We start from the raw sequence: 23,005 nt of genomic DNA, 5'->3' as shown, positions 1-23,005 counted from the left end.
AAAAAAAAAAGAAAGAAAGAAAACCATTAACTCCCAGGAAGGCAGATCATATAAAGCCAGGAGTTCGAGACCATGCTGGCCACCATGGCAAAACCCAGTCTCTATTAAAAATACAAAAATTAGCTGGGTCTGTTGGCACATGCCTGTAGTCCCAGCTACTCAGGAGGCAGAGGCAGGAGAATTGCTTGGACTGGAGAGGAGGAGGTTGCAGTGAGCCGAGAGTGTACCACTGCACTTAAGCCTGGGCAACAGAGTGAGACCCTGTCTCAAAAACACAAAAAAGATGGAGCCACTCTAAGAACAGCTACTATATTCTGTTGCTGCCACAGCTGTGAGAGGGATTTCCAGGACTCTGGATCTTCCATCAAGATCTGGAATAAGAACTCGAGCCATGTGATTCAGAAGAATGAATTGCTGGGAGGACCTGAGCATACCCTCTCCCATCCTGGAGATATTAGGTTCAATTTGTATAAAGTTAAAAACCTATTTTCTCAAGAACAGATCCACTCTACCAAGTGATAAGATAAGAATGACTCAGAGCTTTATAAATTGAATTATCTTGAAATAATCTCTGAGGTGGCTAACATACTGTCCACTATCACCTTATTTTCATCATGTGAATCAAAAAGTGATCTTAAGAAGTATTTTTAGTGCTCTCTCTACATATGCTACCTGACAAAATATAACCCTTTTCCTTCTTGTTCTTATCTACTAAGTGAATAAAAAGGCATAATGAGGCAGCCTTCTAATAAACCAGGTTGAGATGAGGAGTTGATAAAATAAAAGAAAAACAATCAAGAATCCTGGATAGATGTCAGGCCAAGAAAAACAGGTGGAAAACATCTGTAGTAAGAATTAAAAATTAGAAAATCTGACAGAAGGTTCAGACATAGGTAGAATCAAAAAAGAACACAACTAAAGCAGAAGCACCAGAGCACCCTGAAATTCTTTGATCCCTAAAAAGTAGGACAGAGCAGAAGGCATTCTACATTCACCAGAGAAGAGATTTCGAAGACCCGACCTTGAATTTATCATTCACCTTGCATTGCAAGAGCAGAACCCAGCCTTTGCATTATAGAAATGGCTTTGATGCTCTCTCTCTCTCTCTCTCTCTCTCTCTCTCATTACTGTTCGGCATGAGCTTAGACCCAAACTGCTGTTACTAGGTAACCACTCCATGGGTCTGAGTTCACAAGAAGAGCTTTTTTTTCTTTCTTGCTTGCTTGCTTTCTATTTTAAAGCAATTTGACAGAAATCAGAGCAAATGAGAAGTTTTGAAAAATACCAACCAGAAAAATATCTCAAATGAAGAGCATATCAAGAACATTAATTGGTTTCAAAGTGAGGAGTCACATATTCTAGGGGATGATTTAAATCCAGAAAAAATGAAGGTTATCAGCAGCTTGAAAATAAATGGGATCTATTATCGAGTAAAAGAAAAGATACACACTGAATGTTACTTAAGGTAACAAATACAGAAATATGAATGCAACTAATGTGTTTTACAAATACAGAGTTTTCAGAAAAGAAATATTGATTGAAAAGATGGAAAAGGAAAGCAGATAAAATGAAAATACCTAGAAGGGACCAAGAGCCTGGGGAAAAAAACATGAAAATAACAGGAAAAAAAATGATAAATAAGCCTGATCCTTCACCAAAGATTCACCAAACTGTGCATCTCTTTTTTAAAAAGAAAAATTTAATTTCATTTATTGAGCATGTACAATGTGCTACATATTTGTTACTTAACTGTTAATAAAAGTCTCTGTGCTGCTGGTGGAACTGACACCAATTAGCTACAGAGGTTATCAAGAGAATGAGATCAGGGTCAGAAGTGATGGTGAGCAAAGATGCTTTTTGTATTTTCTGAAGCCTATAAATTAACTATCGTAACATTCTTTCCAAGAAGTGGTAACCATTTTCTTAAAATCTGATAGAGAGGCAAAACACACCCCTATACACATGCCAAGAAAAACACTTCTGAACACATCATGAACGTTCAGGTTTCCACTGTTTCTCCTTATGATAATCACTCAGTCAAGCATTACCTGTCCTTCGTTCTTCACCAATGGCAGCACCTCATCCTTCCAGGCTCCACATCCCTCTAATGCCACCTCCTTCATGGACTTCACAGTTTCCCTATCAAGATTAGCCCCGCTTCCTCTGCACTCCATCATAACCTTGGCCCTCAGATTCATGTCTCTTTTGCTTGCATTATAGTTGACTATCTACTTATTTGTCTCGCCCAGTTAATAACTCACTTGATCAAGGTCTTATTCCCCTTGGAATCTCCCCACCAGCTTGCAGAGTGTCTTGGTATGGAAGTGCTGGGAGAATCTGGTTTCTGAGACTAGGCTAAGGGCAGGCTGGTCTCCTCTAACCATAAGTGTATAACACCTGTTGAGGGCAGGACTCATGGATCAGCTTGCAGGTGAGTCACAGGGGGCTCCAGTGTCTTTGGGGTTTCCTGCCTTGGCTCACCTCTCCTTTTCCATCCTCCCTGTCTTTGCCTTGCCTGACCAGAAGCACTCCAGGCACTGTGCCAGTGTTATCAATGCTAACACTGATCATGACAATGAGGTAAAATGTAACAACTCTATTTACTCAATATAATTGAAAATAGATTAATACATGGCAAATGTCATGCATACTGCTTATTCCTATAATCTGTGCTTACAACAGAAATGTGAAAACCTAATCACACACCTACAAATCATCAATAAAATGTCATGTTGTTAGACCAGGCTCAGTGGCTCATGCCTGCAATCCCAGTGCTTTGGGAGGCCAAGGCGGGTGGATTACGTGAGGTCAGAAGTTTAGGACCAGGCTGGCCAACATGGTGAAACCCCATCTCTACTAAAAATACAAAAATTAGCCAGGTGTGGTGGCAGGTACCTGTAATCCCAGCTACTCAGAAGGCTGAGGCAGGAGAATTATTTGAACCCAGGAGGTGGAGGTTGCAATGAGCCAAGATCGTGCCATTGCACTCCAGCCTGGGCAACAAGAGTGAAACTCCATATCAAAAAAAAAAATGTTGTTGAAGATAAAAAGTTATTTTTAAATAGCCAAAATTTCAATATTTAACACATTTTGATATTATATTATTGTCATCGCCATCTTACTTTTTCCCCTTTGTCTCCAACTATGCCAGTGATGCCTCGCAAACCCTGGGCTCCCTGGAAATGTAAAACAGAAAAGTGAATTATTGTAGTTGAAGCAAAGATTTTTTAAAATCTCATCACAAAAGCTGATTTAGAAAATGGATATTATCACAACCAAAGGTAATACTAAGAAATAGTGACAATATATAAACAAACATTTCTAGTTTAGAAAGTCCACGGAGAATTCTTCTGATGGTAAACCTTTTTATAAAATTCTGAAATCTTACACAAAACTGGAGTTGACACAATCACTCATGACAAAAAAGTAAATACCAGCACAAGAGAAATTGTGATAATATGTTTGACTTACCTTTTAACTTATATGTAGAACTTACACCATCATTCCCACTTGCTTCATGGCATGTAACTTGGTTACATGTAACATGATTTTAAACCTTGAAAGAATTTTTTCCCACCAGTGAACACCATCAAAAGCAGTAGGTTCTCAGGCTAGCCCACCAAGCCTATAACCTAGAAAGGAGCTGGAGCCTCCACCAATTCCTTGTAGTCACTATTCATTATACCATTCTTATGATGAAAGGCGTTCTGAATTCCAACTTGGTGCAATAGGAACCCACCTTAGGCATAAGAGTGGCTAATGCTAAAACTTTCTCTTTCAATACTGAAATGTTACCGTTCTGGACTCTCTGGCCCCATACTGTGAGGCCTCCAGAAATGGATCCTGGAAGGAGTGAGCCTGAGAATACCCTTGGAAGCAGAGGAGGGTGAATGCTCCGTTAGGAAAGTGGGAGTAGCTACTTTTGGACAACCTGCTAACCGTCCCCATTGGCTTAAGACAAAGGAGCTCTAGTCCAGTCATTTCCCTCTTCTTTTCACTTGGAGAAAATGGGGAAATCCATGACCAACTCCTCATTCAGACCAGTCGCAAATTCTACGTAGATCAGTCGGAATGACCTGCAATTCAAATATGCAGAATGATCCAGTCTAGGATATCCATTTAGAATATCGAGTGAGATGTGGCCATGTCAAATGAAAGCTGCTCTTTCTTGTGTAGCTCATTTACTGACCCTAAGGTTATTTCTACAAAATGAATATTTAGGTAAATAGCAATGACACGAGAATACCACATATTGTCCACATATTGTCTCTTGAGGTGCCTACTTTAAAGAACAGAGCTTTGTCTAAATATTCCAAAAAGCATATTTTTAAAAGTTGTAACAACTTTGTTTTAATGTAATACAAAAGTAATGCAAATTCTGATTTGACAACATTTGAAATTGAAGTTTGATGATGCCCCACGTCACCTTACTTTATATTTGTGCATATACACTTAAAAAGTACGTGCTTTTACAATTTGGCATACCTATTCCCACATACCAGAATGTCATCAAGCTCTAATGGATATCCCCCAATGGACTACTTGAGCCACGCAGCGCCCAGCATAGATTTTTAATCCCTGAAAACACAGTTTTAGAATGTTGCTTGCAAAATCCGGTTTTGAAAATCTTTAGGAATGGCTTAAAAAACAACAACAACCTTTAAATTCCTACCAAATTTTCATCAGATGAAAAAAAAAGCATATGGCATATGTCTCTTACACCATGTAGCACTATCTCCCACCTGCAAGACAGAGTCCAGCCCCTGGTGTCTCATATGGCAAACACTCAGGGGAGGGCAAACTTCTGAAACAAACACCCCTGGACACAAACAGATTCCTGAAAGTTTTCATGTAGCTTAAAAGCAGAGACCATTTCTTCCAGATCCTCTGACTTAGCTTAATTTCCCTTAAACTTTAAATTCCCTTAAACATTAATCTGCGCAGCTCCCTGAACCCTTTTTAAACAACCAGTCCTGTGGAGGAGAGCAGAGCAGGTGAAGGGTGTTCTGTGTTTGTCGTCTTTAACTCTTCAGTTTCTAAGAATAATACTTGACCTCATCTTTTACATAGTCTACACTCTGGCTAGCTGCAATACTTACTTAATATTGTTTGATTATTATTTCCAAAATTGTCATTACTCATTTTAACAAGAAAAAAGTGTAACAACTTCATTTTAATGTAATACAAAAGTAATGCAAATTCTGATTTGACAACATTTCAAATTGAAGTTTGATGATGCCCCAAATCACCTTATGTGAATATTATTGCAGAAATCTGCGAAAGCACAAGGGACTTTTTATTAAAAGACATGATTATGAGCAGTTAAGAATGTTTTAGTTAATTATAATGATGACATACTTAAATAAGCTACATTAATCCAATAAATGATATACCTACTGCATATTTAGAATATACAAAATTTTCTCATTATATCATGCAATAATACAATAGGACATAAAAGATACCTATCATCCTCTTGTGCTTAATATTTGCTTTTCATTTACCTGGCCCTGAAATCTGATAGGTGAATGTATGTAGTTATAGGTAGAGTTTTTCTTTAAAAAAAAATAGTTCTAGAATATATAATGAGGACCCTCTCCAATTGTGAAAAAGTAGTTATCGTAGTTATCCTCCAATGCTGGCATGGTGGAAAAATAGAGGACACCAAGTTCATGTAATGCTATTCATTCAACTGCTAAATAGAAAATATTCCAACAGTCATGAAAAAAAATTCACATAACCTAGTTAAATATTTTTTAAAAAATACTTTACTGGAGGTCCTTGAGCTCCGACTTCTCCCAGTTCTCCCTGGTCACCTTCTTCACCCTAAAAAAACAACAGAGAAAAGCACACCAAATGTTATTTTAGCAAATGAACATAGAAATAGCCTTGGTCTAACTCAGTATGTTTTAATTTCACTTGGTGACTCCTGGATTATTCTACTTTCTTAAATTATTTTATATGGGTATTCCAAAGTAATTGTAGAACATTTAGAAAATACAGAGAAGTATACATATAAAAAGTCACCCAAATCCCACCATTTAACTATAAATACCAGTAACATTTAAATGTTATCCTTTCAAAGTTTTTCTAAAGTGCCCCAAGGAGGAAGAGAGACAAAGATACCAAGAGATAAGATACCAAGAGAGACAGAGAGAGAGAGAGAAAAGATACTTATTTATGTTTCAAGTGTGTGTCAAGTGGAGGAGGATGTATTACTATAAAAAAATTTAATTATACTATGAAAATGTTTTCATAAGCTACAATAGTTTTTCATGATAATTTTCATTTTAGCTTTTCTTATAATTTTTGCACCATATACAATATTTAAATATAAATCAGTCATTTATTTCATGGGTTATACCTTTGATGTCACTCATAGAAAAGCCTTTTCCACTCCAAAAATATACATTTATTTATATTTTTGCTCTAGTAATGTTATAACTTCTTATGTAGCAATCTTTAATTATCAGTAATTTGTTTTGATGTAAAACAAAACATAGAAATATTTTTTCTTTTTTCTCAGTAATTGGCCACTGTTCCAATAATCGATTCTCTCCACAAAGGTTTCAAAATTCATCCTAACATATACTAAGTGGTTATTGGCTCTAGACTTCGCTTCTGCTCTGCTGATGTGCTGTATGATGTTGCCAATACCAAAACATGTTAATTACTGAAATTCTATAATACATTTTACTCTCAGATAAGAATTCCCCTATCTTTATTTTTCATTTATAGTTACTCTTATATTTTAGATTTTCCTGAATGTTTACTCTTCCAAATAAACTTTAGAATCATTGGGCAGATCTTTACAGAGACTGCTTGCTTTGTACTAGGATTGCATTAAGTTAATAGATTAATATGGCAAGAATTAAAATCTTGACAATATTGAAATCATTTATCTTGATTTTTAAAACAAATTATGAGAGTTGTAGATATTGGTTTTAGCCACATAATTATATTCAGATTATATTTCATTAGAGTCTATGACTGACATTGGGAAGAGGCAGTCCCAATGGGAAAGCCAGAGAATTAGCTGGTTCTTGGCATGTGCTAATTAAATGCTACTTCTATTTCCCTACAAAAATATAAAACTAGCTACAAAACAGCAGTGATTGATACGTCCAGTGCAATTTTTCCATAACAAGGTACAGGGTATTTTCCACAGATTCTCCATGAACTTTGGAGTAATATATTTGAATTGTTTCACCTACAGGTGAAAACCACACAACTAATTCATAATCATGAAGTCAAATGACAAATTTATGAGTAGCAACTTATCATTTCACTGAATTTTGCATGAGTATTGATCCACTGTATGATGTTGCCAATACATGACATTTTAATTGAAATTTTACTGTTCATTCCTATATTCATAAGCAGTTTTTTAAATCTTCATTAACTAAATTGTAGGGTAAAATTCAAGACGAATTTGTGAATTTGAATCCAAACTTCAGGCCTCCAAGCTCTTACCATTCTGTTTCCAGTTTCAGTTCAGTCTACCTGCTCACCCTTTCAAGGTTCATTCTGCAATGAACTATGGCCATTCTATCGACTTTCAAAGACATCATCACTTACACTTTTAAGTGACACAAAAATGTGAAATAAGTTAAAGAAATTTTCAACAACTTTCAAAGTAAATTTTGACCAATTACTTGATATACCAAAAAAAATTGTAGGTTTCCCACTGAAGAACAAACCAAATTTGAGAGTCTTGATAATAACTTGTTTAAATACCAAAAAGACTAGCTTCATGGTAAAGTGGAGGGGCACCTGGATTAACATCTCCATCTCCAAATCCCGTGGGATAGGGGATTGAAAGTTCCCCAAAGGAAAGCATCACCAAGAGAAGGAGAAAGGGATACAAACATGAAAAATACCAGAAGTCTACTACATTTGCTTTACTGCATAGAATACTTCATGAATATCTTTTGATATAATTTAATATTCATACACACCTGTTTTTTGTAGTTAACTAATATTCTATTATTATATGGCTACAACATATTTAATTTAGTCCCCTGTGCTTGGACCTATTTTCTTTTCTTTTTTTTTTTTTTTTTTACTTCTGTGTCCCCTGTACTCAGAATAACCCCGGCACACAGAAGGTACTTTATATTTGTCAAAATTTTTAATGAAAATTTTTAAGATTCAGCAGAAGAGTGATCACACAGAAAAATTTCCAAAGCACTTGGTTTTTTTCCTATTTTCTCCAATTTGATATCAGGAACCCAGCTGTTATGCTTCAAATAAATAAAATGCCTTAACTATCACAGCCTATGCAATAAAAGAGTTTTAAAATAAATGTCCAAACTGAAACAGGGTAGAGAAAATTGGTCTATTTATTGTGATTATTTGAGGTTATTTAAAAGACTGATTTTAGCTATGAAGTTCAAGGATATTAATCCCTGAAGACATTGATAAATTGCCTCTCAAGTTCTTGACTTCCAAAGGGAAACAAACTAATCTTCTGTCACTACCCAATAAAGGTGTAGTAGGACATAGTTGAAAAAAAGTAAACAGGACCTACATTAATAAGAACAACTTGACTTTGTAAAATATTATCAAATTTACTGAGACAAAACCTACTATGCAGGAAGTCAAATTCTTAGATACTTAAAGATGACTTAGACACTAGTGGATGAAAAAAGGGCAAATAGGTTACCTTGCTTTAAATCCCAGCCTTAGTTTTTCTGCAGCTCATGCCAGCTGCAATGCAAATTGTGCTGTGGATTCTATTTCTATCCAGATACTAACATAAGTTATTACTAACCTCCAGCTTACTCCAAATCTAGGTTATATGGAAATGAGGTCAGAAATAAATAGATAAATTATTTCAGAACTTGAGATGAGAAGCAATAAGCCAATTACCAACTTCCCTGTTTGCTAGTCTCAGCAACACTTGTCATAAAATTTTACAAATGTCATAAAATTTTGTCTGGTGAAGTGGAACAACTATCTGAATAATGTTGGATTATCACAGCATAATGGAAAAAAGCTAAGTGTGATTGATTTGAAAAGAAAAGATAGTGACACAGAAAAAAAATGAAAATGGCTGGTGCCTTATTTGTAAGTGTGTTTTGTAACTGACAACTTTAGAATATGATATTTAGTCAGATATTGATGCATCCACTTAGAACTTGTTAATTATTATTTGAAAAAGAAGGGTAAAATGTCATGATTCATTATTTCCTATGATTCCTAATTTCCCATAATGACAGTGATCACTAACTCCTAATCACAATTTATTCACTAAATACTCATTTTCCTTACCTTGTGTCCTTGTCTTCCTGGTTCACCAATTTCTCCTTTAGCCCCTTTATGACCCTAACAGATGCAAAATAAATAAACATTAAGTAATATATGTATATATGTGTATGTATACACACACACACACACACACACACACACACACACATATATATGTGTGTGTGTGTGTGTGTGTGTATATATATATGTATATATATAATTGTCCTGAGTTTGGTACAGAAAGTGGTCAGAAGGCTCATAAAGTGATCCTTCTTCCCTAAATCAGTGCCAAAGTGTCACTAGAAATGGATTATGTCATAAAGAAAATTCGTGCCTTAAATTACCTTAATAGCACCATGTATATTACATGACTGCCATATATAATTAACATCAGTTTTAGTTAATAGAAAAACACTTCTCTAGACTAACAAACACTTCATTATCTAGTTCAGCAATGTGATTCATTGATACTTGCTCGCTATTTCCTGGATCCCTATTTCCCCAACTTTCTCACGCGGGTTAGGAGCATTAAGTTTTCTCTAGTTCCAGTAACTTAACCTTTCAGAAGTGACAGGCCTGACCGAGCTCAGCTGGCTATCCCCTGTTCTCTGAAGGCTGCTCTGAAAACCCTTTAGCCTCCTCCATTCCCAACTCCTTCCTGGAGATGGAGGAAGAGCTGGTATAAGTGGACGTTCTCTGCTGTACAACCTTCTGCCTCTTTCTGTGTACAATTTTTAAGTGCAAAGGGAAAGCAATAAAGGGCAGTGAGTGAAAGCTACATTGGATGAAAAGAAGATCCCTGTCTTTTCTTATCAGACCACTTGTCCTAAGCATTTGATTGCTTTGGGTAGTATCAGGAGACAAAACTGTGAGACAAGCATTCCAAAATGAAGACTGTCAGAACTTTTGCCCCTGAAAGAAGTCTTTTTGAAAAATAGGACACCAGTCCAGGCCCGAATCTTCTGCAGTTGAGGGAACCCACCAAAACTGCCCTAAGAAAAAACCCAATGGAAACCCAGTGCCTTGGGGCCTTCCAGATCATAGCAGAGCAATATTGGTTTGGAATTTCTCAAAATCTCTTTAGACTCAGAGATGAGAGAGAGAAAAGACAATTTATGCCCACAATTTGGTATTTATTTTTTGTCTGTATGGAAAATTTTGAAGTAATTACAGTGACAGAAAAATACTTTTGGAAAGTCTCTTTTTCCTATTTTGCACAGTTTTTCAAATTTTTTTTAACTAAAAGTTATCAAGTACATTATGTACACAGACCCCCCCCCAACTACCCCCACCACTATCTTCCTTAATAGAAAGCACTTTTTTTTTTTTTTTGAGACACAGTCTCTCTCCACCACCCAGGCTGGAGTGCATTGGCACAATCACAGTTCATTGCAACCTTGACTTCTCTAGCTCAAGTGATCCTCCCACCTCAGCCTCCCAAGTAGCCAGGTCAACAATTACACGCCACCACGCCTAGCTAATTTTTTATTTTTTATAGAGACAGGGGTCTCCCTCTGTTGTCCAGGCTGGTCTCGAACTCCTAGGTTCAAGCGATCCTCCCACCTTGGTCTCCCAAAGTTCTAGGCAGGCGTGAGCCACTACGCCCAGCCAGGAAGCAAACTTCTGAATCTTAATTTGGTGTTTTAAAGTATCTCAATCCAATGTGTTTTATTGGTATTTCTTCCCTGAACTAGAAAGGCATCTTATGATTAAACATGCATGTCTTGTTATGAATACATGTCAGGGCCAGCTGGAGTCTCTAGGACTGAATAACCACTACTTGCCTGATCCATCCAAGTGAGGTCTCTGCACTGGGGAGGCTAATGCTTAAAGTAAAGGCTCCATTTTATCTGGGGATAATATTCTTAAAGATAAAATACTGGAAGTTATTCTCTTACCCTCATGCCTGGTAGGCCTGGATATCCTGAGCGACCTGGTGGACAGGAATTGGGACACTGCCAGGGAGAGAGGAAACAGAGAGAAAGAAAGACATGCAGAGTGCATAAACTAGGGCTCCTGCTTTGTGACAAAGTCTTTTTTAAAGGGATTCCAGTTACAGAACTCCATTGCAATTATATTCATTAAATAATTCAAAATATCCCTTTCCTTTTTTATTATTTCACTTTTAAACCCAGAAATATTTCTAGCTAACAGAATAGTGTAGAGAATATAACAAATATCCTCCCCCATGAATTTACCATCCAGATTAAATTAATGTTAATATTTTGCAATATTTATTTCAAATCTAATTTATTAAAGAAAATGTATTTACAGATAACCTATTGTACCATGACTGGATTTATTTCCCCTTCCCATTCCACTGGACTAGCCCCATCCTGAGGCTCATGCCTCCCATCAGATTGTCCTACATGGCATTTAATGCACATTATCACTATCATTGGAGTGTTGATCTATGAGTAAAATGAATCCTAAAGGAAGTTACTTGAATTTTATCTCTTTAAAACCTGGATGCTCTCGTGAAAAGCATGCCTTAGTCATAATGTAAAAAGATTATAGAAAAACAAAGATAATATCTATAATGAAAAATTATTAGTCTGAGTAGATGAAAGCCACCAGTCCACTAGTGTTACAGACTGCTCTGCCATCTGAGTAAAAGGAAAACATGGACACATAGTATATTCCAGGGAGATCTTTCAAAGAAAACTGATCTGCAGACTATATGGTCTTTGAATTGAAACTATATTTTGATCAACGGAAAGCATCTTACCAGTGGATCTCCATCATGAAAGCCAATTGTTCCCTAAAGTAAATAAAATATTAAAGTTGAGAATATAATTAAATAATGAATTCAAACATACTAATAATAGAAATCTAATCAGGCAAAAATATGAGATATATTTGTTTAATAAAATATAAAAAACAAATAGGAGCAGATAATATGCTAATATTCTAAAATCCTGACTCATGGGCATGTTCTTTTTGGAAAACCATAAATTGCAGTAGATTATTTTGGGAAGACATTGAGGGAAATGAAATAAGAGGCAAAATAGAAAATGTGGGAAACTCTGAATTATAAATTAAAAATATGAATTATCTTTTATTTAAACTCCTATTCTTACCATTTTTCTTACTAGGAGTATCTTTGTAAAAACTAGTTTATTTGAAAATGCTTCATTTATATCCAAGTTTTGAGCATTTCAGACGTCACAACTGTCTAAGGACTTCAAAAGTAATGAGTAAGACTTGCCATATAAAAACCACCTTTTAAATTATTGTGATTCCTCTACTTTTTGGCCTAAAAAGAACCATGCTCTGGGTGGATGAAGAAATTGACAGCCATTTTGGAAATTTGGGGTAATTACTCAATTAATAAGAACTTCCATTTTGGGTTCTTAGATTTTTTTCAACCTTGACTCTCAGACATAAAGAGAAATTCAAGCTGCAAATAACTTACACTGGGTCCTGGGGGTCCAGGGGGTCCAGGTGATCCTCTTCTCCCAGGGTCACCCTAAGTTATTTGAAAATTGTGACATAGTAGTTATACATGTGTCAAAACACAATACATAAAACCAGTGAGGCATGAGAGACCGGTACTACTGGAAACCCCTACTGAGCTCAGCCATGCATAGACCTGCCACCAAAATCAATGGGTGGCCCATAATCCAATTAGTTCTACAAAATGAGAATAATAAAGGCATTCCAGTCTCACTGAGGTAATAAAACAAGTCAGAGAAAGGCTAGGGGAAAAAGCAAAGCCAGTTCTTCTCTACAGGACGAACATTTTATCTACTCTGAAAACAAACTGGAAACACTACTTATTTTTCTAGTTGATTTACAGAGGACCCAGAGCAACCAATACTGCTAGTGCCATCCGGCTAATCAGCACAAAAGAAGTCTTGTACTCAGTCTGAAGCTGTGAAATGAAGGTTAATCTCTGCAGTGCCTGACTCTTGCTAGTGCTGTTCACCCACAATCTGTCACTTGGTCTGTCACTGCACTCTCTTGCAATGGGTCAGAAAATCAAAGAAAGCTACATTGAAGTAAACCATTCAGATGGAAATAGGTTCCAATTACTCTTAACATCCAGTGTTTACTCTTGGCACATTTTCCTTCTTGATGTTCTGCCATAAAAAGTCAGAAGCATCTTACAATTATTTTAACTTTACAATCATTTTATATTTATTCATTTGTTCACTAAATAAATTTCCAAACAGTAAACACATGTAGAGGAACAAACAAGATATATGATACATGACTACTTCCCATAGTGAGTTTACAATCACCCACCTTCACATAACATCACTATGTCAATGTTTTTGAAATGTTTATTAATATCAATAACAGGCATTTTATATGAGACATTTTTATGAAGTCCCGCTCTTTAATGTTAAAAGTTAAATTTTGTTGACTGAATTATAGTTTAATGATCCTAACATAAATATACATGGTAATAATTTAAACTATTTCCTTTTATTTCATGCGGAGAGTCTAATACAAAAGCCACTAGACTCTAGTCCTGGCTGAGAGTCTGTAAAATGAGGATGACACTCCCTTACTTGACAATCTAGAAGTTGAGAAGAAAAGTTTAGCTGAAAACTTTAGGTAAAAATTTAAATCACTCTGCAAAAATTATTATTATTCCTGGTTCACATCAATATTACAAACTGGAATGAAATTCATCTGCCATGTTTTGGATTGCAAGTGGAAATGTACAGTTAGGACAATTTGCTTTCCCAAGTAACATCTTCTATTAAATCAGCAAAGGTCTATCAAAATGCACTGTGGTACTCACAACAGGTCCTACATGGCCAAGCTCTCCAGGGAGTCCTGTTGTCCCAGGAGGACCCTGAAGTCAACAAATAAAAGCAAATGGTCATTTATGAATATTTTTACAATCTATCATACATGATATTAAATATGATAAATAACAGAATTATATTTCTGTATTAGCTTTGGTTTCCAATGAGACAATAACTCATTTGACCAATCTTTAATTACTTAAGATAAAGCAGAAATTTCCTAAATTAATAAATACTTTGTTTAGCAGAATAAGGGTGTTATCCTTAGTTAGCCACCTAAGATCTTGTAGGTAGAATGCTATAAACACCGCTGAGTAGACTGCTAGTAGAAAAGTAAGGTGGGAATTTGAGAAATAGGGCATTTTTATAGTTTGTGTAAAATAAATTATGAAATGATACTTACAGGGGGCCCAGGAATACCACGGCCCTAAAAGAGTACAATAAAAATGTTTATAACATGAGGTTTATACTTAGTATAAATATGAACGTAGACAGAACTCAGTTAAACCATAAATCCTTACTAAAAATGATGCTTATTCTAAAGAAAGCACTGGATAAAGAAAAGCAAACATGGCTCTCCTTTTAAAGAAAGCAGAGGCTTATTTCAGCTCCTCAAACATTCCTTTGATGTCTATGCGAACTGGTATTTTTCCAAATTTTTTTTTTTTTTTTAAGGAAATCAAAGTAAAGAAGCCATCCATGCTTGCCCTCAGGAGAACTTACCGTCACTCACCAAGGGGTGCATTACAACTGGAGAGTTTAAAGACTATTCATTTGTAGCATTTTATATGAAACCTACATTAAATGCATTCCAGTTTTACAATCTTTAAAAAATTATGTTTAGATGTTCCCCAAACAAACACCTATCACAGAGAGAGGCAGGGACAAAAATGGATCAGAAACACAACTGCCTTTCAAAAGATTGGGCTATATTTTCAGACGCTAAATCCAGTAGATATTGAAAATAAAATGGTGTCACTCCTGAAGTAACCTACAATGGGAAACTAATTTAATATGTTATATTTTATTTTTAAGCTAGTCATTCTATTTCCTTTTTTATATCTCTTTAACAACACCAAACTTTATATGATCAAGGATTGAACCACATCTTATTCATCTTCCTATCCTAACTCATAGCACAGGGCCTAGTATATAACAAAACTTAATAATACGCTTGTTGAAATTAAAACTGAATATCAGCTGCCTAGATCTCTATTCTCTCTCTTTAATTTCCAAGTTCAATTTTTTTCCCCTTGTGACTTCTCATTATTCTTTTCTTTCCTACATTGGCTAGAACAGCTTTTATTCAGAGCTGTCTGTGATACAATATTCATGTTAGCTTTTCACTCCAGACTTGCTTTTCTAAAATATCCATATACAAAGCATCCCACTGAATCAATGCACTGATAATGATATTATTATTTCTTATTAGTTGAGCTGGCAAAACAAGCAAGAATTTCAGTGTTTTAATAATCAGTGAGAATTTTAAAAGGCATTCTTGAGAAAATGACTCCCGTTTGAACACTTTAATACATAGGTTAATTCAGGAAATAAGTGTTATGCTTGAAAACACCAATGTAATCAGTAAGTTATTTCATTATCAGAAATGTAGATGTTCAACAAATTTCATTAAACAAAAAAGGCATCTCTATAAGATGTTGAGATTAAGAGCTGAGTTGAAAAACCTGGGAGAAAGGCCAGCAAGTTGTTCACTTCTGAAAACAGGCTTATAATGGAAAAGTTGACATGCTGAAACATGGCAAAGAAAATATCACAAATAGCAAAAAAGAAGAAAAAATATAGATTAATGACAAGAGTGAAAGTGGAACAAAGTGCAAAGTAGACAGGGAAAGCAGCCTGAGAACCTAGTCCTCAGATACACAAACAAGACACGCCTGCGACACTATGCGATATACAAGAAGACTGGCCACAGAGTCAGGCAAGTGATAATATCTGATTAGTTGATGTTTCATTAGAGATAAAACCAGTTGTGAAGAATGTGGTGTGTGATTCTATGGTCTAAAGATTGAATACTTAGATTTGCTGTTGTTATGCAAGAAGTGTTTTCTGTCATTGCAGGTAAAGAGGAAATTGTCTATTGTGAAATATCGCCTGCAAATAGAACACACATTTTCTACTGTACATTCAGATTTCTCTAAAATTTTTCCATGCACAGTAGGAATGCTTACCATACCAGATGTCATCAACTTACTTGTCATATGTATTATGCAGAAAACTGCATTTAAAAAATTTCATAATGGCAGAATTTTACTTAAACATAGGAAATTTTCTGTAGCTGTACATTTACTTACTGGAAATCCACGAGAGCCAGGCACACCAGGTTCTCCCTAAAAATAAAAATAGTTCAATTGTACTGACCTTTCATAGCATGAATATATAGATATGAAGACTGCATAAGTATTGAAACCATTTAAACATCCCATTAGGGCTTTTTTTAAAATTTCCAACTTTAATTTTAAGTTCAGGGGTACCTATGCAGGATGTGCAGGTTTGTTAAATAGGTTAACATGTACCATGGTGGTTTGCTGCACAGATCATCCCATCACCCAGGTATTAAGCCCAGCATTCATTAGCTATTCTTCCTGATGCTCTCCTTCCTCCTACCCCGCTATTTTTCGACAAGCCCCAGTGCGTTGTTCCCTGCATGTGTCCAAGTGTTCTCTTTATTCAGCTCCCACTTATAAGTGGGAACATGCAGTATTTGGTTTTCTGTCCCTGCATTAGTTTGCTGAAAATAATGGCTTCCAGCTCCATCCATGTCGCTGCAAAGGAATTGATCTTGTTTCTTTTTATGGCCGCATAGTATTCCATATCATGGTGTTTTTAAACACAATTTTAGTTGAACAAGTGTATTTTAGATGCTTCATAACTTAGTCGGCTTGCAAACACTACAATAAAATTGTGCTTCAGCATTTCACACCAGCAGTTATTACGAGATGGCTAACTTACTTTTTGTCCCTTTGGTCCCACAGAGCCAGGGGATCCATCAGGTCCTGTTAATCCCTAACAGAGCAAGACAATGATGTTAGAGCTATCATAATATCCTTAGGCAAACCACTAGGTGGAAAACTTTGATTTTATTTATTAATCATCTACAGGATGGTTATATATGTATGATGCAAATATTGATAAAGAAGTACCTTCCTAGATTCTAACTCAAAAGTGAAGATTAACTTAAGGTTTGCCTGTTGTGGTTATTTTTTCTTGATAAATTGTATCATATTTCTAACTTCCTGCTAATTGCACTGTTTATCACAGGGTTCAATAATTTAGTGCTTTTTGTCTCTGCTTTGCAAAAAAAAAAAATGCAATTACAATGTTGTAATAGCTAAAACTAGTGGGTCTTGGCTCTGCCATTTACTCAGGTTTATTTACCTCCTTTACTTCATTTATGAAACAAAAATACTATGTATCTCTCTATGGGACAATAATCTCTTTCTAACTATATGACCACAATGTCTTGCAATTCAATAAAATATTTCTTCAATAAGAATTAAACACAATCTAATTATTGCCTTATAGCCACTAACAGCCCCCTAGCCCATGACGACAATGTCTTGGAAGTCATTAAAATATTTCCTCAATAAGAATTAAACACAAAAATCTCATTATTGCCTTATAGCCACTAACAGCCCCCTACCCAACTTCTAGCAATGACAATTGCTTATCAAAGAATATTAATTTTTAAAGTAGAAACATTTGAAGCATGCATGTTTCTACATTATTTTTCTTAGTAAAAATAACTATAATTAAGTATATATATTCATGTATGCCACTCGGTTTGCAAAATTTTAGCCTATTATTATAAACCACATTTATAATTATCATATTTAATACTAAAGCAGTTATTAAATACGTATTCTAAACATTCTCATTTTCCCTTCTAGTATTTACTTTATCATTGTCCTCCATATAAAACATGTATTAAAGAATAATAATATCACACGTATACAAGAATTTCCGTATTTGGTAAAGACACATTGCTATTTTTAATTTTTTCTTTGCTCTTTGACACTTTCAGATGCTGTCATTTACAATGTAATCTTGATATTATATCTTTTTAAACATAAACATGATATATATGTGTGTACATATACATACATGCCTGTGTAAGTATCTTATTAACTCTATTATCAAGATTTTAAAGAATACTCAAACAATATCAATTGAGAGATGGATCTCTTGAAAAATATGTAAGCCCTACTTAAAAATTGATCACCAACATTCATATTTAGTCTGTCATGGTCTGAAATAAATATCAATAAAATTCCTTCACATAATTCACATAGGAAATTAGTTCATTGGCCACCATTTTTACATTTCTCTACATTAATTAATTTTCCTAAAAATGTCACAGAATGAATCAAAGGAAGTAGAAAAAAATGAGTTGAAAATGTTAATTAGTGGAAATTTACCAAAGAAGAAAACTGTTAAATACACACAAAAAAGAATTTCTGACAGACTGCCTTTGATTTTCAAGAGCCCTAGTCTAATTACAACACTGTAATTTGAGAACAAGCCTCAACATGATCAGTTGCTAAGCACCTATGGTAATGAAATGTTTGTTTTGGTATTTCACAAACAAACCATACATCCAGGAGCACTATGGACACACATATGGCATGTAAATTTTGTAAACCTCTGGGCATATTTAACTACAGTAATGGATCCTCTAACTCCCACTTAATGCATAAACCCTCCAAGACCAATTCTGCTCAATTTTCAAACACACAATCAACTAACACTCTTCAACCTATGACTAGAATAACTGATGAGATTGGAAAACAGTAACTATAAAGCAGAACCAAGTAAATGATTGGATAACCTGAAGGCTGTTTTTAGGTTATTTCATATTTAAAATATCGTCCATAGGCTGGGCGTGGTGGCTCAAGCCTGTAATCCCAGCACTTTGTGAGGCCAAGGTGGGTGGATCGTGAGGTCAAGAGATCAAGACAATCCTGGCCAACATGATGAAACCCTGTCTCCACTAAAGACACAAAAATTAGTTCGGCATGGTGACACACGCCTATAGTCCCAGCTACTTGGGAGGCTGAGGCAGGAGAATCGCTTGAACCCAGGAGGCAGAGGTTGCAGTGAGCTGAGATCGTGCCACCACACTCCAACCTGGCGACAGAGTTGGACTGTATCAAAAAAAAAAAAATCCTCCATAAGAAGTGATAAATCATGTCAATCACTGGAAAGTTCTTTGAACTAGGTTGAAAATGGATTCAGGTGTCAGATGTTACAGTGACACCTGTTACAAAATAACTATGCAGAAAACCATAAGCTCCCTGAGGACAAGAACCACATGTCCTTTACAGTCCTAACATGTTGCCATGGCGTCTAACCACTCAAGATGTGGATTACCATATACAATAAATTTAAGGAGTCCTTCTAAATGGAGAGATATTACACTTGTTCCTCCACATCATCTTTATATTCAGCTCAAATCCTGATCCTACCACTTAGCAGCTGTGAATCATGGGCAAGGTGCCTAACTGCACAGTGTTCTAGATGCTGTTCCTAATTGAGAAAAGGTCCTACAAACAAGCAAACCAAAATCTAGGTATTAACCACAGTACTGTACTTCCTGGTCTCATCACACTTTTTCAATGCCTGAATATTTGTAGCTAGACTGACCTTTCAGAATAATTTCTTAATAACTCCCAATCCTAGTTATAAAACATCTGCCACAGATAATAGTTGTATACATTCAGAGAATACAAATCACCTAGCCTCTTCCTGTAAAAATTACCACGGTTTAGCTATAATTCTTATACTTTATTCTAATTCCTCTTCTTATCTCATATGGATGTTATAAGAAAGAATAAAATACTATTTTTAAAGATCTCTCTGAGTATGTCACAACAAATAGTACATATGAAAATATGTATTAATTAATCTATCTATTAATATAATTGCTGAAAACAGCACAATTGTCCTAAGGTTAGAACCAAGTTCTGGCTTCTCTAATTTTACATGTCCATAAGCCAAAAAATAAAAATAAAAATCAACTTAACCTGAAAAAGGACAGATTTGAATTGAAATACACAGACCACACTCATAACACATACATAATTTTCAAAATCCAATTTGCAATAAGACCCCCATTCCTATTTCAAAGAAATAAAACATTACCAGTAGCAGAAAAAATTACCTTCATATGAATGTTCATACAAAGTTCTATACAGGATAATATTGAAGCTGACTGTGTTCTGAACTTCATGTCACTGTTTGGCAGAGAATACCAGTCCTCAATGGAGATTTCCTTCCAGCATTCTGACAGCTCAGCTGGTAGGACTCAAGGCATACTCCTAGAAGCATAACTGCTATGACTCATTTACATTTTCTGCCAAAAATTCATTCTGCACAGGACAATGAACTCTGAACAGGGTTCCTTTCTGATTCTTTCAACCATCATCCTATTAACCATTTTTTAACATTACCAAAAAACAAGGCTTGTAATGACCCAAAGAGCAGAAGACGAAGAGATTGGGGGTTTAAGGTCCAACCAGCACACTCAGGTTCATCTACCAGGAAAGGACTGCTGAAGCTCTCCTACTTACTTAGCTCCCCTATGGCCAAGGACACACAAACAGCGAATTCTGATCCAGTTACTGTGTTTCATTATTCTCAAAGATGTCCATTCTCAAGTTAGATTAAAAGATACTTTTTTAATGTCAAATCAAAGAGTGGAATAAGAAAACTTTTCAGTTCCAGAAGTCTCATGTGGCTTCAATTCAAAAGCCAGAGAATATAAAACATACCAATATTTATAAATAATTATAAAATACCAATTACAAATGGCTTTTATTATTCATATCATTCTTCTTGGTAGGTGACTTACGTACTAAAAATTCACTATTGCTTTTTCTCTCTATTCTTGCTATTCTCTCTCATCTGTTAAGAACCTCGCTTGTATCCGCATGAGGCAGAGTTGGCTGGGGAGTCTAAAAATCAAGAAATCTGTACTATTTTGCTATCTTAGCTACTAAACCCTAGTTCTCTGAGGAAACCACTTGTCTTCATAATTATTCAGTTTCCTTATCTATGGAAAGTAATATTAGACCAATCCTTTCCAGGTTATTGTGTGGTTAAAAGAAATATTTGTGGCAGTACTTGAGGAAAAAGTTCTATGTAAATGTATATAGTATAGTTAATTTTCCCTGAGATCTAGAAAATGCCTAAAATACTGGCATATACATGGATTTTCTTTTTTCTCCCTCTTCCTCCGTGTCTCTTTTGCTTTCCTCTGCTGTCCCAGCAGACTGATGAAATATGCTCATCATTTTCTACCTCAGGTCAAAGTTCAATAACTTAAGACAGCTTATTCTTTTATGTCTTTTAATATTTGAAGTATGGTTTATGCTACACTGTGAGTCTGCAAATATAAACAAAGAAAAATTTACTTGAAATTGTTTTCTATGTTTTACTTCTAAAAATTTCAAAGCACTTTTATTTGTTTATCCAAAACTTCTGTTAGAGTGGGGAAATTATAAGCTGAGGATTGTCTTTATGACACCATGGTATAAGGTGAAGAAGAATCTGTTGAGTAAGCTACAAAAGCACTATTAAATCAGGGGGCAGATAAGTCTAGATTTCTGTCCGACATTATCTAGTTCTGTCTGACATTATATTGCAGCTTAATAGCAAGACAAGGCTTCAGATGACCCATTTAAGCTTCAGTTACCAAAATAAATTTTTGAAATACAAAATAAATATTTTATTTACCTAAATAATTTTTTTAATTTAGTCAGAAAATTTTCTTTTCATCTAGAACAAAGAGCTGATTGAAGTTTCAAAGAAATATAGAAATAAATTCAAGCTACATTAGGCTACTAGTTTGCTCAGTGGCCTTGCATTTATCTAACTCTTTTTCTTATGGTATGACAATTTCAGGTAATTATTGATGTTCCAAAGAGTTTGATTGCCAACAAGTTATATTATTTTGGTTCATATTATATTTATACAAACACTTGTTTGAGATTCAGTTTTTACTATGTAAATATTAGTCTTGGGTGCCTCCTGTACTGCTAATTTGCATACACAGAAAGTTCAAACTAGGGGCTTTGTAAACCAAGATCTGTTTCCTAAAACACTACATAGTGAAATCCTGTCTCCACAAAAAAATACAAAAATTAGTGGGGCGTGGTGGCTGGCACCTGTAATCCCAGGTAATGGGGAAGCTGAGGCAGGAAAATCGCTAGAATTTGGGAGGCGGAGGTTGCAGTGAACCGAGATCATGCCATACATTGCACTCCAGCCTGGGCAACTAGAGCAAGACTCCATCTCAAAAAAACGAAACAAAATAAACCCCCCCCACACACACAAAAAAAAAACCCCACAAACACTAAATCATATAGACAAACAAACACCTTCATTATAGGACTCCTGACAAAGAAAGCACAACTTAATAACAGTAAAAATCCAGTTATTTATTTTTCTTTCTAAATGAAGCATCTGTCTTAAACTGTAGTCAAAAATTCTTAGAAATCATAATTATAGGTTTTCGGGTGCTTTTTTTTCATTTAGAAAAGTCTTTGGTTTTTGGACAACACACAGAGTGGTGACTTGAAGAATAACCTGAGTGATGCACCATGGCATGCTCTCTAAGACAGAGGCCGTTTCTTACTTCATTTAGTATTCTGGGGACAGTCAAGGACTGGTGTTTAGCAGGACCTCATTAAATATTGATAGAATGCATGGAAGGAGGAGAAGCTGAGAATCCTGAAGTCATTTTACTCTGAAGAAGTATTATTTAGTGTTAGGTTTACCATGTAACTCAGCATTTGATGGATATGGGGGTAAACTGGAGAAAGGTTACCGGTTCCTAATCTTCATACAACCCCAGCCAGCTCATTTCTACCAGTAATGCCAGCCAGAAAATCTCCATGGAAAGAGGAACATTTTTGAATTTCTACATTCAAAACTAGTTTTTTTTTAGTTTTTCTTATCTGATGATATGTGTTGATGTT

At 35.4% G+C, this 23,005-nt stretch overlaps 1 protein-coding gene across 2 annotated transcripts in view; it reads right to left on the bottom strand.

Moving 5' to 3' along the window:
* The window catches only part of COL9A1 (collagen type IX alpha 1 chain), an 89,194-nt gene that overhangs the window by 42,121 nt on the left and 24,068 nt on the right, over window positions 1–23,005 (bottom strand). For both annotated transcript variants that reach the window (XM_032275602.1, XM_032275603.1), the window contains 10 exons: window positions 16,980–17,033; window positions 16,322–16,357; window positions 14,413–14,436; window positions 14,003–14,056; window positions 12,665–12,718; window positions 11,978–12,010; window positions 11,148–11,204; window positions 9,274–9,327; window positions 5,773–5,826; window positions 3,123–3,176 (listed from right to left, as the gene is read on the bottom strand). In XM_032275602.1, coding sequence (XP_032131493.1) covers window positions 3,123–3,176; window positions 5,773–5,826; window positions 9,274–9,327; window positions 11,148–11,204; window positions 11,978–12,010; window positions 12,665–12,718; window positions 14,003–14,056; window positions 14,413–14,436; window positions 16,322–16,357; window positions 16,980–17,033 — 474 coding nt within the window. The remainder of the gene's footprint in view (window positions 1–3,122; window positions 3,177–5,772; window positions 5,827–9,273; window positions 9,328–11,147; window positions 11,205–11,977; window positions 12,011–12,664; window positions 12,719–14,002; window positions 14,057–14,412; window positions 14,437–16,321; window positions 16,358–16,979; window positions 17,034–23,005) is intronic.

Source organism: Sapajus apella, unplaced genomic scaffold (assembly GCF_009761245.1).
Source record: "Sapajus apella isolate SASKATOON/1434 unplaced genomic scaffold, GSC_monkey_1.0 scaffold6, whole genome shotgun sequence".
NCBI lineage: Eukaryota > Metazoa > Chordata > Mammalia > Primates > Cebidae > Sapajus > Sapajus apella.
Note: the sequence above shows the minus strand (reverse complement) of the source record. Positions and strands in the feature narration are given on the sequence as shown.